The following is a 16,602-nucleotide window of genomic DNA, read 5'->3' on the forward strand; positions in this document are numbered from 1 at the left end:
TGATGTCGAGGGAATGTGCTATGAAGTATATGTATATATATATATATATTAAAGTCACCTAGGGCTTCTTCTCGTTCACTTGTAATTGTGGATAAAATGTCAGGAATAGGGTACACTTTTAAAATCTATACACTTTTGGGGGCACCGAAGGGCCGAACATTTTCTCCCCCCGGGGAGCAACCGTTCCTTGGACAACGTCTACCGCAGAATGCCGAAGCGGACCAACCGGTGAATCTGCATCGCCCCACCGGAACCTGACTCCTACGAATCTCCGTCTCCGTCTATATGTTTGTGTTCTGGGTAAAAAGAAGGGTCCTGACGATCCGGTTCTATTTCCATTTTCCGTTTCCCACTGTGATTTACATGAAAACCCTTACGTGCGGAACTAAAAGCCCTACCTACAAACCTCGCCCCCCTCGCTCTCAGATGCTGGGTGTCGGTTGGTCAGCGGTCGGTTCTGCGGTAGCCGCTCTGGTGACAGGCTCAAAAAGAATCTCTAGTTTTTGCGTACGCTCCCCGGAGGAAAAAATATCGTCTGGTCCTGGCCTGGTGTCCGTGGGGTTCCTTACACTGCTAGTCAAAGTATGTGGGTATGAAGATGCCACGGGACTTATCTTAGAAATCGCTTAAAAAGTAGCGCCGATATTGAGAGTGTTTGATTATAGGTTCTAAGCTTGGCCACCGGCGGTCCACCGGCGGTGGTTCTTCGTGTATAGAATACGCTTCAGGCTCCTAGGCTCCCGGCTGTCCCGAGGCAAACCCGAGCTCCCACCTATCGGCGCGGTTTTACTACTTGATATGAGCAAACAGATATGAGAGTATTAGATATTTAGTCGTGGTCTCTGCAGAAAAACGGGAAGCCCATTCCTTCTGGGTGTGTCTGTCTTCGGACCGGACTCTGCCGGTCTCGTAATGGAGAACGTACGTTGCAAGGGTTTAAAACCGGTCAGTTCACTAGCAGTTCGGGCGGGACGAGAGTACAAAACTAAGGTAAGTCGATAGCACTGTAGAGGAACCGCGATAAGCTGCCGGCGCCCGACGGGAGAGTTTACTGGTAGAGTCCGCCCGGGCCGCGCCCGTACACGGCCTGTATGTACCGGTTGTCCATGTAGTACTGCTTCTTCAGGTAGTACAGCAGCTTACGCAGCCGGCTGGCGCAACGGTACTCGTCGTCGGTGTAGAACGGGCTCACCCGCTCACTAACGTAGTCTTCGCGTGGGTAGGTGGGATGACTCGCGGAGCCCTCGCCAGTGTAGTGCGGCAATTCTGGGCGGTGTGGCACCCCACGCGGACTCCCGTAGCCCGGAAACTCCCCAGCCGACGCCGCTCCGGAATCCATTATAGCACTGTCTACATACGCCGCTGGTTGGTTGTCGTAGTAGCTCGGGTCGGGAGTAAAATTCGACCTACATACAGAGAGTGACCGGGGAGAAAAAAAGGCAATCAAACGGATCAAAAACAGGAACCACGCTAGGCAACGATCGATAGGCGATCGAACCGAACCGGAACATCAATAAACGGAACTGGTAGGTGCTACAAAAAGACATGCAGTGAGAGTTGAGAGCTAATCAACAACAACAAACACGTGTGCCAACAAAATCCAAAAACATGAAAAACGACAAAAAGTTTGAGATCATCTCACATCTGACACACAAAAAGACTACAAAAAAAGGTGAAGAAGAAGATACAAACGAACGGGAGTTAAGAATTAAAATGCAAAACAGGGAAACACTCCCCGGCAACATGCAACATGAACGCGCTGATCCTACAACGAATGCGAAGAGCGACCGCGAAAGGGTCACAGCTTCGAAGTTCGCTCTAGTGACCACCAAAAGCAGCTAACGATGTAGTGGTACAGTCACAAAAAGAGGCAAAACTTGGCTTCATTCTAGGAAAAACGGAATAGATGATCACCTGCTTCGCGTGCGTGCTGTGGTTTTGTTTTTCGTTCGCAATTGTTACGAATTGTTTCATTTCATTTTTTTGTTTTGTAACGAAAGTGAGGGCCGCAGGAAAAAAAAATGGGAGAACAAAAACAGTTTTGTGTCAATATATGCGCGGCAGCTTGGAGATAATACATGTGTTATCGGACGCGTGGATTCGTACGGAAGACCCTCGCGCGGCCATCCGAATGTACACACCACGGTCCGCGGTCAAGTGTTTCTAGTCTCTAGGGTGAAGGTCTAGGGGATGCGCTAGGTGTGCAGCTTTGAGAGCTTTGAAGCAGCTTTAGTTGTTGCCCGACAATTTTTCGTTTCAATCTCACACGACTGAAACGAAAACTCGGCAAGTGCTCCACAAAACTGTCGTTCACGGTTTCAAAAGTAACGCATCCCTGGCAGACCTGTATGATATCAAATTGTCGGTCAAAGTGTTGGATCTCGTACACACGAACGATTAAACGAATGTGACCTCGCTTACGACCTCGGTGCCATATCGCCTCGCCGCAGTCGAAGTTACGGTACAGTGTTTCGAAGGGATGTTCTAGCAGAGTAGCAGAGTGAGACTTCAGACTGAGTTTTGATGGTTAGCAGTGATAGAGAGAGAGAGTGAGAGAGAGAACAAGAGAAATGGATAGTTGGACATTCAAACGAGATGGAAGAGGGTGCCAACATAAACCCCAATGCAGACCCCCGATAAATGAGGAAAATTATATGAGAGAAAAGGGCTCAAAAATATACTAGTTTTAAATGCCGGATGGTGTCCCTCAATTTATTTTAAGTTCATTCATCACTTCACTAATGTGTTGAGCAATCTGCTCCTATTCTTGATTGTATTTGATTGATTGGATTGGAACGAAACAGATTGGAATCTGTTTGAATCTTTTGTTCCCTATGTTTTTAAATTAAAATTTCTCTAGTTATTAGGCGCTTTTGATTGACGAAAATAGCCTAATTTTGTCCTATTCTTTGCAATTCAAATGTTTCAGTAGTTTATAAATACAAAGCAACAAGTAAAAAGGTAAAGTAAACATCAATGTCGTTGACACCAAAACATGAAAACTAAAAAACAAAAAAAAACAATGACAACGGCAACATATCAATATAAAGATAACAAAAGCAGACCGTAAGCCAAAACGAAATAAGCAAACACTATACCGATAAAGGCAACTATTGACTACGAAACTAGTGGCCACTTAGTTTTCCGTAACCAACAGGAACCTCCATGCGGCAGAGTGCAGCGAAACAAGGGAAACAAAGCGGTAAAAGCACCAGAGCAAAAACAAATGGTGTAAACGGAAGTCCGAAGAGGTTTTTGATAGGCACCCTCATCCCAGCCCGTTGTTGTTCCGAGATTGGAACACCATGAGTGAACACCGGCAAACATGCAAACATTTGCACACGCGCAAGTGAAGAGACTGTATGGAAGGTTAATTGCCCTCATCAGCAGTAAAATGCACAATGCAACAAGAGCGAAGGGAAGAGTTAAAATAGAGCAATTCAGGTGTCGGGTCGGGTTAGGTTTGTACAGTAATGTGGAAAATGTGCTCCACTTGGCAGTGGGCAGTGTGCAGTGAGGTAATCGATCGAAACGGGATGCTACGGGAACAGCGCAAGTCCTTACACCGACAAACACACATAAATAGGACGTAGGACGTAGGTACAGAGAAGGTCTATCTATTGGAGCACGGTGGGGTTTGGGAGCCAAACCAAGGGGCACATTCTCATGCCCATCATCCACCGAAACAGCTAGGGGAGAGCAGGCACATCGAAATCGAAAGCCCGTTCCGAGCAGGAAACACTAGGAGGGTCGAGGGTGCGGGTAAGAAAGAGAGGGGCGCATGAAGAACGTGAAGAACAGTGAACCAAACATCAGCATCATCCATCTCATTCCTTTGATAGAACATCTACGAACAATGAACCGCTTCAACTTCCTACTATTTGAGACCTCGCCCTTCCGGCCCGGCTGAAGCGGTTGCCGCGGGACGGCCGGAACGATGGTGCCCAGCCGGAGCGGACTATCGAGGCAATATGGCGCTTGGTCGGGGCGGCTCGCAGGCTCAGATCCTCCGCGCGCCCACCACGCTCAGCGAAGGCCCAATCGTCGCTCCCGTCACCTTCCGCTTGTTGACCGGCGCCGTAGTCGACGTCGTCGGAATCGTCGTCGGAACGAGCCGTACTCCACGGATACTGGCGTTTCGTGTGGTACCGATGGTACCGATTCAAGGCTCCACTTCTGGCGAGCGACCCTGGTCGCGACACAGACCGTGGCGTAAAAATACAATAATTCGTAAATTGGATTCCCTGCCGTTCGCGGGGCGCGAAATTCGCGCGCCTGGCGCCGCAACTCGGACCGCGACTTACCGAGGAAACGTTTCTCCTCCAGGTGGTTGTCCGCCCGGCTGTACAGTGGGTACGTTTGGGCAATCGCCTCCACGAGCTCCTCGTAGTCCTGGGGAGCGGTCTGGTACACCGGCTCCAGTACCTCCGGGCTGCTCTCCTCCAGCTCGTCGTAGTACAGTTCGCGCTTCTTGCGGCCGTGTCCCTGCGCGTTCTTCAGCGACTGGATGTTGCGTTTCTCTGGGAATTCGGAATGGAATGGAAACTCAATAATCGGCCAGATCGGTTCCTCCAGGATCTAATCTTGGAGGTATGGAAATCCGATACATCTACATCGACTCATTGCACAATGGTATAGGGTGATCCATCACGTATTTGGATGTTTAGAACTATCGATTACTTGACTTATAAAACAACAAACTTCATTCTGAAAGTTGTAAACATTTAAACAAAACTTTGAAATTTACGAAATGGGAAGCTGTACGCTTAAAATTAAAAAATATATACACTATCAAAAAGGATAATTGTCGTATTTGGGGCTAGAAAACCCCACACGTCGGCGACGAAAACCGACCCAGCACGAAAACCCAATTTCTGGCGGCGACCCATTTTTTTCGAAAATGAAGAAGCTGCCGCGTACGAATACGACAGCTCGAAAGCCCTCTGATGAACAACTTGGGCTTGGACCGATTTTGACAGGCTGCAGGCTGTCTAAATTTTTAAACATTTCAATTGAACTAAGTCACACGATGGACATGATCCAGGAGCCATTTGTGGAAACATGATCAGAAGTGATGTGAATTGGCTGCTGAGCTGTTGGTGACGTCGTGGACCTCACCGAGATTTGGTTTTCCTCCGGGGGGGTTTTTTGTGCCCTTCAACTTTGAATGCAAAACTAATCTCATCGCTTCAAATTCAGAACGTTGGCCAGTTTCGGATAAACAAACCCAATGCCTTTTTTTAATTAACATTAGTTACATATTAACATCCAAAGTGCAACTACATTACATGAGTGTAGATTAAACAAATGAACCTTCGTAAGAGAAGGCTCCAAGCAGTTTCAACGTTCAAACGCTGGACAATTCTCCAGCAATGCAGCTCTATCGCCACTTCACAGAGGAGCTGCTCGCAATATTTTCCAGCACTTTGATCAAATGAAACCGGCAAATTCCCGGCATCGCTTCCGGTGGTTGAATAAATTTACGCTTTCGCTGGAATGTTGAGCATTTGCTTCCCCAGGGACGGGTCCCATTGAATGCCATGCCATTGCCGTTTGTCACCTACCGTTGTCGCCCGTTGGCGAACCGGAAGGCTGCTTCGGAAGGCTCCAGTCGCGAACCAGCGTCTGGATGTTGCGCTTCTCAGCGTGGCCGTAGTCAGGCAGGGCGTTGCCGCGGGCCAGCGATTGCATGTTGCGCTTCGGAGCAATCGAGGGCAGCATTCCGGTGCGGAGCAGCGACTGGATGTTGCGCTTGCCGGGCAGCTCGTACTTGCGGGCCAGCGACGCGATGTTCCGCTTGCCGCTGAGTAGGTAGCCGGACTTGAAGGCCGACCCGACGGAGCGCTTGTCCTCGGTCCACTCGCCGTCCGGGGTCGTCTCCTCCGATTCGGCGTCCCGCGACGGCAGCTGCCCGTTTTTGGCCAGCGTGGCCAGGCTGCGCTTCAGCTGGTCCGGCTGGTTCCGGAGCAGGCCGGCCCGGGCCAGCGCTCCCACGTTGCGCTTGCCGAAGACGGCACCGTCGCGCAGCAGGGCCCGGTAGGACCGCTTGTCCACTGCCTCGGTGCTCTCGTCCAGGTTTTGGTAGCTCTCGCCCGGCTCGTGCTCCAGTATGTGGCGCAGCTGGTTGCGCAGGGCGGCGGCATGCATCTCGTAGCCCTCCTCCGGGTAGGTCAGATCTCGCAGCAACGACTCCAGCTCGCAGGGCTTTAATCGCCTCCCTTCGTAGTACTGTGCATTGACCTGTCACAAGACAAGACGGAGACATCGGTGAAACGAATCGCCCGGAGCTGGGTATCAATTCAAGTTTAAAACGGCCACATGTTGTCATAAAATATATTCTCAGCAAAACAGAATGCTGAGCATATCAGCATATCACAGTATAGTGAACTTCAACCAGAAGAATTTCCATCTTATTAGATGTTTTTTTGTGGTTTATTTATCAACATAAAGTAGAATCAGCGAATCACAAGACCCGTTAAATTCGCTATTAGAACGACCTCAGAACTTAGAAAACAGAGTGAGCAAACCAAAACGTGTCGATCAGAACGATTAAGATTAAGATGATGAAGTTGATTAATGAATTAGTTCAAAAGATTCTTGAAACGAGAAAGAGAACGACGAAATTAGTAATAGCTACCACTACCATATCAATGAATAACATTAATTAATACTCTTTTGCTAAAACCTGATTAATATAGAAAAAAAACCTTACATAAAATAATTTTACTAAGCTACATATTGTAAACAACAAAGAATCGATAATTTTAAGATTGTTTCGACCATGTGTGTCCCCAACGCACACAACGACTCAGGCCGCAGAAGTCAGAAAAGGTTTTCTCCGTATCCACAAATAGCTTAATCGTCATTTCTAGAACCGGCAGAAAACGCGAGGCCCAAGCGGAGGCAACCAGGAACTTTCTTCTTCTTCAGTTTCCCCGCTCCACAAAGCCTCCACAAGCCCGTCGAACGTCAGCACCGACGGGCAATATGCGCGGGAGCTTCGCTGACCTTGCGACCAAGATTGCCGAAGTCTAAAAATAGCCCATCCTCTTGGGGCTAGAGGGGACAAAATGTTACATTCTGAGCACGGCCTCTTCCACCACCGACCGGGACGCCTAGCCACTAACGGACCGTGGCGGAACGATGAAAACTAGCGGGCCTCTTATCCGTCTTTTGGAGCCTGGAGATGACGTACATAAATGGGAGCCGTCAATGAAGGGCGCACATTCATGCGGCCAACTTGCATCCTTGTTTTGTGTCGCCATTCCACGTTCCTTTTCTCTTCGACTGCGAGAAACGTTCTCACGTTTCGCTTCGGTAGCTTTAGGCCGATTCTTTCATTCGGTAAGGACGAAACAAAAAAACAAACAACCCAAAAAGGTCATCGTTTTAATGTCAAACAGAAAGTTTTCGTGCCGTATCCGTGCAGAACAGTGACATTTTATGAAGATCTTAGCCAAAGTACTTTGTGCACGGTAACCACCCTAGGGCCGGAGGACACAAAACTTTCTTCGCAGGTCCCCGGGCACCCTGATTCGTCCCTCCGATTATGAAACATCATTCCAACAAAGGTTTGCAGCATTGAAAGTTCGCGGACGCAACTTACAAATGGCCACAAACAAATGTGCAAACTATTAATTGATTCCATCGAGCGGCGAAGAAGTTTGCGTTTCCTGATGCTTCCCAGAAGCCCGTTCCCAGCAACTTTGCGCATAAGCCTGGCAATTTGCGAAGGCTGGATGTACTAGTGCCTCCCGAGTGCTTTTGCTGCTGAGCAACTGACTGTGTCGCACGAGAACTTTCGCCAGGACCAACCGGATGCATACACTAATTGAATTTTGTATCAACTCAAACGGTGCCCCAATCGTAAGCTGATGAACCTGTGGCTCGTATCCACTTATTTGCTGGCACAACTCTGTAGTGTGACCTTTTCATATCGGAAAGGCAAAACAGAAACGGAAGCCGAAAGAACAATTAGCATAAACACATCGCAAATAGCGAATGACTCAATGGAAAACCTCATGTAACGTCGGGGGAAAAAATCGATTATTTAAGCCAACAAGCCAGGGTGTCTCTGGAAATCTTCATAACGATCGTTATTAGTCACATCTGGCACGTATGCGTCCCGGAGGCCTAATGGAGCTGGCTTTAACACCGGGGGCCTGGGGCCGTTATCCGTGCAGCATTAAATGCTTAAACGATGTTTGCTAAATAACTCCCTTCCCTCGGTCTCTCTCTCTCTCTATTTTTTGTTGGCCCGCATAAAACGAGGTCACCACCTGGTGCAGCTCGGTGACTCTTTACAAACAGTCCTGTGAATTTCACTGTGCAGTGGCAATAAATCGTCCTGCGGAACCAACATGATTGCAGCGATCGATTGTTTGCCCATTTCTGGCCGCTGTTGAGCCCGGGGGCAATGTGAAAAGCTGCAGTCCATAAATGTGTGCCTTTCGATTGCGTTTCGATTGTTTATCCAGTGATATGAAACGTTTCCGTTTTTATGTATGTTTTGCGGGGATTTCGCTGCCTTTGTGTATTTAAAACAAGTGGTGATTGAAAAAGATTCATTTCAAATAACCACAAAGTTTCTACTAAATAAACACCAGCACGTACGCTCAACTCCATTCCATCTGCTTTTACTAGCAATCAGCTGTACCAATATATATTCAATATATTCAATTGTTTTTGTGTTTTGCAATGAGACCCAGTTTGATCCTCAATTGATTCGTCTCAAACGACGTCTTTTGGAATGGTTTAGCGAGAAGGTTGTTAGTTTGTTTGATGTTTCGAAACAAAATTTGTTGGTTGTAAATTACGTGTATTACTTATAATCGTGCAGCGTAAACTTTCTAGAAACTCTTCAAACTGTCAAACAAAAAGACAAAACCGGGAGGCGTTTCAGGAATCTGACGGATACTAAACACCGTTCAAAGCAAAAATATCTTGCCCCGCAGAACGCACCAAACCGTAGGTCGTGCCGTCGTCATTTCACTTGCCTCTCAACACGAAGCAAAGGACATTTTTTCATTAAAAAATGCAAAATAGCCAAGTGAGCACTTTCAAGCGAGCGGCATGCGCCAATGGTTACGCTTTCAAGTGAACGTTAAAAACGTCAACGTGATGGAAATTATTGCTACTCTTTTTGTGTTCTACACTTGCCAACATACTTAGGAAACACTTCGCCGGTGAGTGTAAGGACGCAAGGACGCAAGGCGTTCCATCGTTGCCAGTGGAAGAGTTTCTCCCGACGTCGCCGAGCAAGAAGGTACGAAGTTATTTTGACAAACGCTTCCACCCATCAAGCTTTTTTAGTGATTTTCCCTTATCATTGTTTGAAGATTGAAATGAGATTGAAGGAGCGTCGTGGCGCGAACCTCGAAGGAGTTGGGATGGATAAGTATTACGCGATAAGTTACAAAGGAATTAAGATCGCACTTTAATTATTGGCGATTGAGTTCAGATGATAAAACGAGGTGGCAACAACTCGAATCGTTTCATTATTCAAATTACCAACAAAAACAGTTGCAGAAAATAATTACAGGAAGCAGGAACAAAATAAGGTGATATAAGATGCAGAAGCCCTTCCATATAAAAATCTGTGCAAAGTTAGAAGATAGTTAGATTACAATTAACTCACTGCTCCGTGTTGGCTTTAGTAACAGCAGAAATTTCCCAGTAATAATGTCTATTGACTATGACTATTTGGTTGGGTTTTATTTAAAAATCTAAATTTAATAATAATAATTTATTTAATTTAACTTAATAATTGATTTCCTTTATTACCCATGTTTTTCCGTTTCTTCAAGAATATTCCATTAACGTTTCATCACTAGAGAGACACTCTTCAGATGATTCACAAACTTTGCTAAGCTTGTTGATAATAACCACAACGCGAAATAAAAAAACGTAGCTCTTTCATGAGATTATCGAGAGATTCTCAGTAACAGTGTGATAAAGAAAATTTGTTTTATCAAATGTACGAAAGTATAAATAGATTGTAGCAGCACTGTAGCAAACACAAAGCAGCACATCAAGCAGCAAAACAGCTCTCTGTTGCGTTAATGCTATAAATTTTAAATAATCGACGTTTTGGTTAAACAGCAGAACCTCGTAGTCGAGTTTCCATTACCATGTACTACGTCTACTATGTCTGGCTTTATTATTTTCCACCTTTGAGAACTGCAAATCCCTTGAAAATATAAAACTCAGACACAAAATTCTCAAATCAGTTCGAGATGCGAACGCTTCCTTCTTTCCATTAGCCATCACCAACGACGACGGTCAGCGGCATTTTCAAGAACTCGGGCTTCGGCGAAGGGCGCAATCAAACAGTTTTAATTAATTTCAGCATCCCATCCCGGGCATCATGCGATTCAATTTCCCCCTCGCGCTGGCCCGCATTATCCGATTTATGTCGGCGCCCGTTGTTCCGTACCCCGTTATGCGATGGCACGAATCCCTGCCCGATCTCCGATCGAACGCTCCACGGGCATCGCACGGGCATGTTAAGTTTGTGCGGATCAGAAATTCATTAGAAAATTTATTCCTGTCAAAATTTCCGACAAATCCCTCTCAATCACGGCAAGCCGGGGACGGTCCACTCGTCCGGCCCTTGCCGCGCCGGGCCCGGCCGCACAGCAATCGGATTACTATAATGAAGTTTGTGGCCGGAAGGACGATAATTTTTATTTGCTTCCTACGCCGGAGACAGGACGTATCCTGTCTGTCCCGGGGTGTCCCCCGGGTGTATCCTGACAACGGAGCCGAGAAAGCAGCAACCGGCTCCCAGCGAGACTGGGCTGAGCTTCGCTCCACGGCCACGGTGTCTCGTGAAATGTCACCCCGAACCGGGCGCTTATCGTTTGCCAATTTTCGACACGCCGCACTGTCACCGCTATTTTTCGCCCGGCCGGCCACCGTCTTCGGAGACCTCTCCGAGTATATTGTTTGGTCTAATGAGCGCCGGAAGCCTGTCGCTCGAGATAGATATTGGACAGAAGATTGATGGCCGGCCCATAATCTGCGGCAATAAAAGAACACTGCGTCGTGGGCGCCGATTTGTTTGGCTTTGGGCGGATACCGTGCGATATGCGGTCGGTCAACTGTTGCTCTGGACGAATGTCTCGGGCCACACTGGCACTCGGGACACTGATTGAAATTATTTGAACAGTAATTAATTTCAAAACATAGCCGAACTTTAAACTGGCTCTTCTTTCGGTTGCGTCTCGACATTTTTCGTTCCACTTTATCCAAACATAGGATTCGTTTTCCACCCGCCAACATAGGAAAACCGCCCATTTTTTTAGAAAATAAATTATGTTCCTGGCGACAGAACGTCGAGCTCCTATCTCGTTAGACACTCGGTGAGTCTTGAAGTATACACCATCAAATGAAACGTTCCGTTCTGTGACCTTTAGCTATTCAAATCAAATAAACTCAGGTCATTTTACGAAATACTTGTTAGGTGAGTAATAAGTTTTGATGTAAATGCCTTTTCTGGCATCGATAAGAAATGGCAGAGTAGCTTTAGCGACAAACGTTTGAATTTAGGAACCATTTGCAATTTCATTTTCATTTCATTTCTGTAAAGAATGGCTCCGTTAGCGATCTACTGTTAATGCACATAAGTTGAGAAAGCTTGTAAACTTCACAATGATTTTTTTGGTCGTTTCCACAATGACATCAACATCACCGAAATGAGTTGTGAGCGAAGGACGCCCCATAAGACAATAGAAAGGGCAGCGTCCTTATTTGTATCAATTATTTCTAGCAAATATTTATATAAAACATTTTGTATGAGGAGGTAAAACTTTAAATTGAAATTAAACAGACAACACTTCTGACTCGCTGACGTGGTCGGCGGGTACAGCAACAATTAAATAGTACATTATGAAGTAAATGGGCTCAAGGCCTAATAGTGATGGTAATGCTCAGAATATTATCATCAATGGTATTTAACCATCCATGACCGTCAATTTGAAGCAATTGATGTTGCAATTTACAGCTTTTGATAGGGCGCAAGCGAATTATTTGCTGAACAATTTATTCCACCCCACAGATTAACAGGACTCGATCGATGTACTCCAGTTCAAGCGATGTGTAGTTGTTAAAAAATTAATAAATAGGATATGGCCAAACGTGTGAGTTCAATGATGAGCTACAGCTAATTCGGACATCTATCTAATCTGTTATTGGACTCACTATTAATCTATGGCCCCCCATTGCCATTTGGCAATTTTTGAGGATAAACATTTCGCTTCTGTTTTGCATTTTATCTGCCACATATGCCCCATCATCCCTTTTCAGTTGATTAGCATCGCCACCATGTTATTGGAAACATTGCCCATTACGTCTGCAAAACGGCGACCGTTTGGCCTTTGGCTGCCATCGACAAATTGCACAATCCTGTTCACGCCAACGACCCTCGGGTTCTGAGAGCTCAAATGGAAAAATAAAGTACCCATGAGGTTGGCCTTCGGTATCTAGCGTCCCACACGGCCCACACACGGCCAAGCCACGGAAAGGTTCGGTAGCGCTAAACAACCACTTGGCCGGCAATCCGATTTAAGGGTGCGCCCGAATGCAATAAACTCCCCTCTTACGGTTCATTTGAAATGGGGCCGACGGGGACCAGAGCCACGAATCGGACGGGGACCGATTTCCAATCAACATTTTGCGGCCGTGTAATGCGAATCTTTACTACATGGCGTCCGCCGCGAAACCTCTACATGGAAACCCCCGGACCCCAGACTGTGAGTCACTTCCTGTGCCACAATCGGAACCATAAACTGGTCTGGACAAAGTGGCGATCTTCGGGGGCGTTCTACCGAAGACCTTCCGTAGACGTTTCGGGCTGGGCATAAATCTGTGGCAACCAACTCGAACATTTCAATTACGCTCGGGAGTGGACCATTACCCATTGGAAAATGTGCCTCCAGAGTCTTAAAACAAAAGTTATGTAGTTTTGAAGAGCCAGTCAACTAGTTTGGTACAACTTGCACTTGGTGTATTTGGACGGCACAACTGTTTAATTGTTAATTGAACAGGAACAGAAATTCACTTCCACCACAACATGGGCACTAATTTTTTCACCGAACCTTGACCGCCTTCTCCCCAGACAGACCAACTGATGGGACGTTAAAGGAGTCGCTGGTTCTGTTAGCCATCTGAAAAAATGTCCTGTAGATGCGAACCACGTTCCGTCCAGGCTGCTTTCGGAAGAGCACTGCACTGGCCTTAGGCGGTGGCAAACCGCTAATCGGACATGACAAGTCACAGATTGCTAGCGGTTGTCTTTGAAGATTGCTTTGCGGACAGTTTTTTGCTTACATTCGTTGAGTAATGAACAAGCTAGAACTTCCGCCGAACTCATTTGAACCACAGCAATGGCTAACAACAGGGAACTTCCGGGCTTCATAACAAATTTGAACTGTATATTTCATCAGTACTCGGAAAGGTTTCATAAGAAACGTCCAGCTAGTAAACAATTTTGTAACTCCTAAATATTCGATTCAGGCCACTACACTAACTTTCAGCATGAAATCGGAATCATTTGGTAAGCGCTGTGGGCGCTAAACATGCTTTAACAAAAACGTAAGTTGAATTCTTCGTGTTGCTCGTTCTTAAGCTTGTTTAAACCGTTAAAACCTTAATGTCTATGATAAATTTCGCTCAAAACCATGTAAACAGAGCTACCGAGTGGGGCCGTTCACATGTTTACGGCGCGTTACAGTACGTTACAGTCAATACCTCTACTTACAACCGCATTTTAGCCACTCCAGAAGAAAACCACGAAAATTAATTAGCATACCGGTGATTAATGGCTTTTTAAAACTGAATGGATCCAACGAGAGTGCTCCACAAAATTCGCTCGATTCAGCTGTTCGTTACGCTGCGACATGGTAATACTCAGTGCTGTGCCAGTAAGACTTGTTTAAAGACCCGCAGATGGGAATTTCTATCGCCTAGCACCGACCGATCGACACTGGCTTCGTTCCCTACGAATGTGTTTCAACGCCAAAAGCTCAATACTTAATTTAATAAACCAGGCCTAGAACTTGAAATTGAGACTTATTTCAAAGAAATCAAATGGTCATTATATTGAAATTCAAATACAAATACAAAGTACAAATTCTATGCTATTGAAATTATGTGCCACCGCTAGATATACATTTCTTCTATCTCTCTTTGCTAAATTGAGGACGAAAGAATTCTTCGTCTTTTGAAGCAAACCAATTAGTCATCCAATTGCAACTTCCTCGTAGGAAACGAAGTGCTGCTCAGCCAATGCGTGTCCCATCGACGAAAATGAATGATATTCGGAAACGGTCAAGTCTGGTGAACACAGCGGTGGGATATATTAGCTACCATCCAAGTGATTTGATAGTATCCGGAACCAGTTCCTGCTTTGTGGGTCATGGAGACTAGTGGTTCAGTGGTCATTAAGCCCCACCTGGCGCCTCCATGGCGGTACAGAAGACACACATACACCACACCTTTCTGTCCCATCAGAAAGTCCATTTTTTGAATTCCTCCGAAGCTCTTTGCTTGTTAAGTCAAAATCGCCGCTTGGACATTTTTTAAACTTCTTAAAGTACTGCGATCTTATAAAAACAACCTTCAAACATTATTTGATGTATTTTTTTTAGAAGTTTTCTTCAACAAGTAGCAGAAAAATAATAAACGCCGCAAAACGTCATTTTCAGGCACAAAAGTTGACATAGTCTGACCCTTTCAAAAATCGGTTGCAAACTAAATTAAGTTTTTTTTTTCGACCTGAAATCATTTTCCTGATATCAAAACAAGGTAGGTAGGTTTCAATTGGGAAAAATATTCGAAAATATTTTTGTCCTCGTCACCAGCGTTAGCGGCAGTAATTCTATCAATAGCCTGAATTTATTTTAGCAACTCTTTATTACAATGATGACAATTCATTACGATCTTGTCAAAAGGTGTATGAGTATGGACAATGATTTAAAACAATGCACATTTTTACTACATCAATGCTAAGACGCTTCAAAAGCTTTTAGAAAAGTTTACGAAGCCTATGGTTCTGAGGTTGTTATTGATTGAAGCGATTTTTCTACTTCATTCTAAACAGTTCGATCACAATTATCCACGTCATTCAATTTAGTGTTATCAGTAAAGTTACCTGCAATTCAGCAGTCAGTCGATCAACGATCAACATTTTAAACTTTAAAAGTTCGGTCTGCATAAAAAACATCGATAGCCCTACGTTGTCCTATGAATGGAGCCAAAAAAGTAAAAAGTTCTGCGAACCCAAATAACCCTCCAACACCAAGCGCTGGTTGGCTAGAAAATTTCGATGTACCGGTGATTAGATTGAACCTTTCTCCGATCCGATTCTCCACTTGTGCCGCTTTTTACACAGCGCTTTTTGGCGAAAAAATGTTTCGTTTAGGAGAAAGAAAAATGGTCGAACGTAAAAAACAAAATCCGAAAATGCCTTGGCAAAGGTTTTTCGCCGAATGTACGGACATGTTAATGTTTGGGGGTTAATGATGTTAATGAATTAGTAGTAAATAAAAAGAAGCAAACTTGCTGGCAAACATCTTTTACAACATGGACAAGTATATGAAAAGTCACTAGCTCATTAAAAAATAAACCATTCGAGAAGAAAGTTACAATACGACAACACAACACATGCAAACTCCGTGACGAGCAGCTTCCATAAATCCGTATAGCACAGTCCCGGCCATTAAATGCCGTTGAAAGGATGTCTGGTTTAAAAAAGTGTAAATCCGACCAACAAAAACCGATGGGGTCAAAAAACCTAATCAAGTTCCTCTCCCAGTAAGCCCTTTCATCATTCCCAGCGATGTACCGTGGTGTACTACTTACATGGTGAAGGAACAGGAACAGCAGCATGGAAATCCTCAGGAGCAATTTCGGCGGTACAAGCATCGCGTATCCGGCCATTATTCGTTTTTCGATTTCGTTTCGATTCAACTTCCAACTCGCCACTCGCCACCCGCCAATCGGTGTCTGCAGTTTCACAATTTCACAATTTCCCTGTCGTTCTCCTTCGCGGCACGCGATTTTACGCTTCCATTCAACTAATCCTCGGCCCGGGTATTACGCGAACCGCTCGAAGCTGTGGGCGCACTCGGTTCACGGGACCCTCTCAGTGCCGGGATATGTTAGGGCAAAGACACACATACATACACGCGCGCACACATACACTGGGACCGGTCGGAGTCAGGGGAGAAATTCCACCAAATGCTGCAATCCCCAAAAAACACCTGTTATGTGGCCAACGAGAACGAAAGAGAGAGAGAGAGAGAGAGGTATTTAAAGGGTGGTAGAGAGAGACAGTGAGCGTAAGATGGAGGCGGAAGGCGCAAGAAAAACAACAATCAATTTCCAATCAAAGTCATCTCACGGCGCCCTCCAGGAGAATCTGCAGGGCGACCGCAAAATAAGCCATTCTAGGAGGCCACCCAGCGCCCGGAGCGGAGATGCCAAAGAAAATCAATTTATGTATGTGTGCCCCCGTGTGGCACACCGTTTCCCATGGTAACCGCCCGGCCCAAGACTCGCTCGTTGGCCGTGAGATGTCGTGTAGTGTTCGATTTCTTCGGT

The 16,602-nt window shown here is 45.7% G+C and overlaps 1 protein-coding gene across 1 annotated transcript; it reads right to left on the reverse strand.

Annotated features, from left to right (window-relative positions):
* Positions 1–505: 505 nt before the first annotated feature.
* LOC131215278 (neuropeptide-like precursor 1) lies at positions 506–16,209 on the reverse strand. The gene is made up of 5 exons (XM_058209666.1): positions 15,862–16,209; positions 5,565–6,240; positions 4,305–4,520; positions 3,889–4,189; positions 506–1,406 (listed from the first exon to the last, which is right to left on the reverse strand). The coding sequence occupies exons 1-5, from the start codon at positions 15,937–15,939 to the stop codon at positions 1,049–1,051; spliced, it is 1,629 nt and encodes a 542-aa protein (XP_058065649.1). The 5' UTR covers positions 15,940–16,209; the 3' UTR covers positions 506–1,048.
* Between the last annotated feature and the right edge of the window lie 393 nt (positions 16,210–16,602).

The sequence above is a fragment of the Anopheles bellator genome, chromosome 1 (assembly GCF_943735745.2).
Source record: "Anopheles bellator chromosome 1, idAnoBellAS_SP24_06.2, whole genome shotgun sequence".
Lineage (NCBI taxonomy): Eukaryota > Metazoa > Arthropoda > Insecta > Diptera > Culicidae > Anopheles > Anopheles bellator.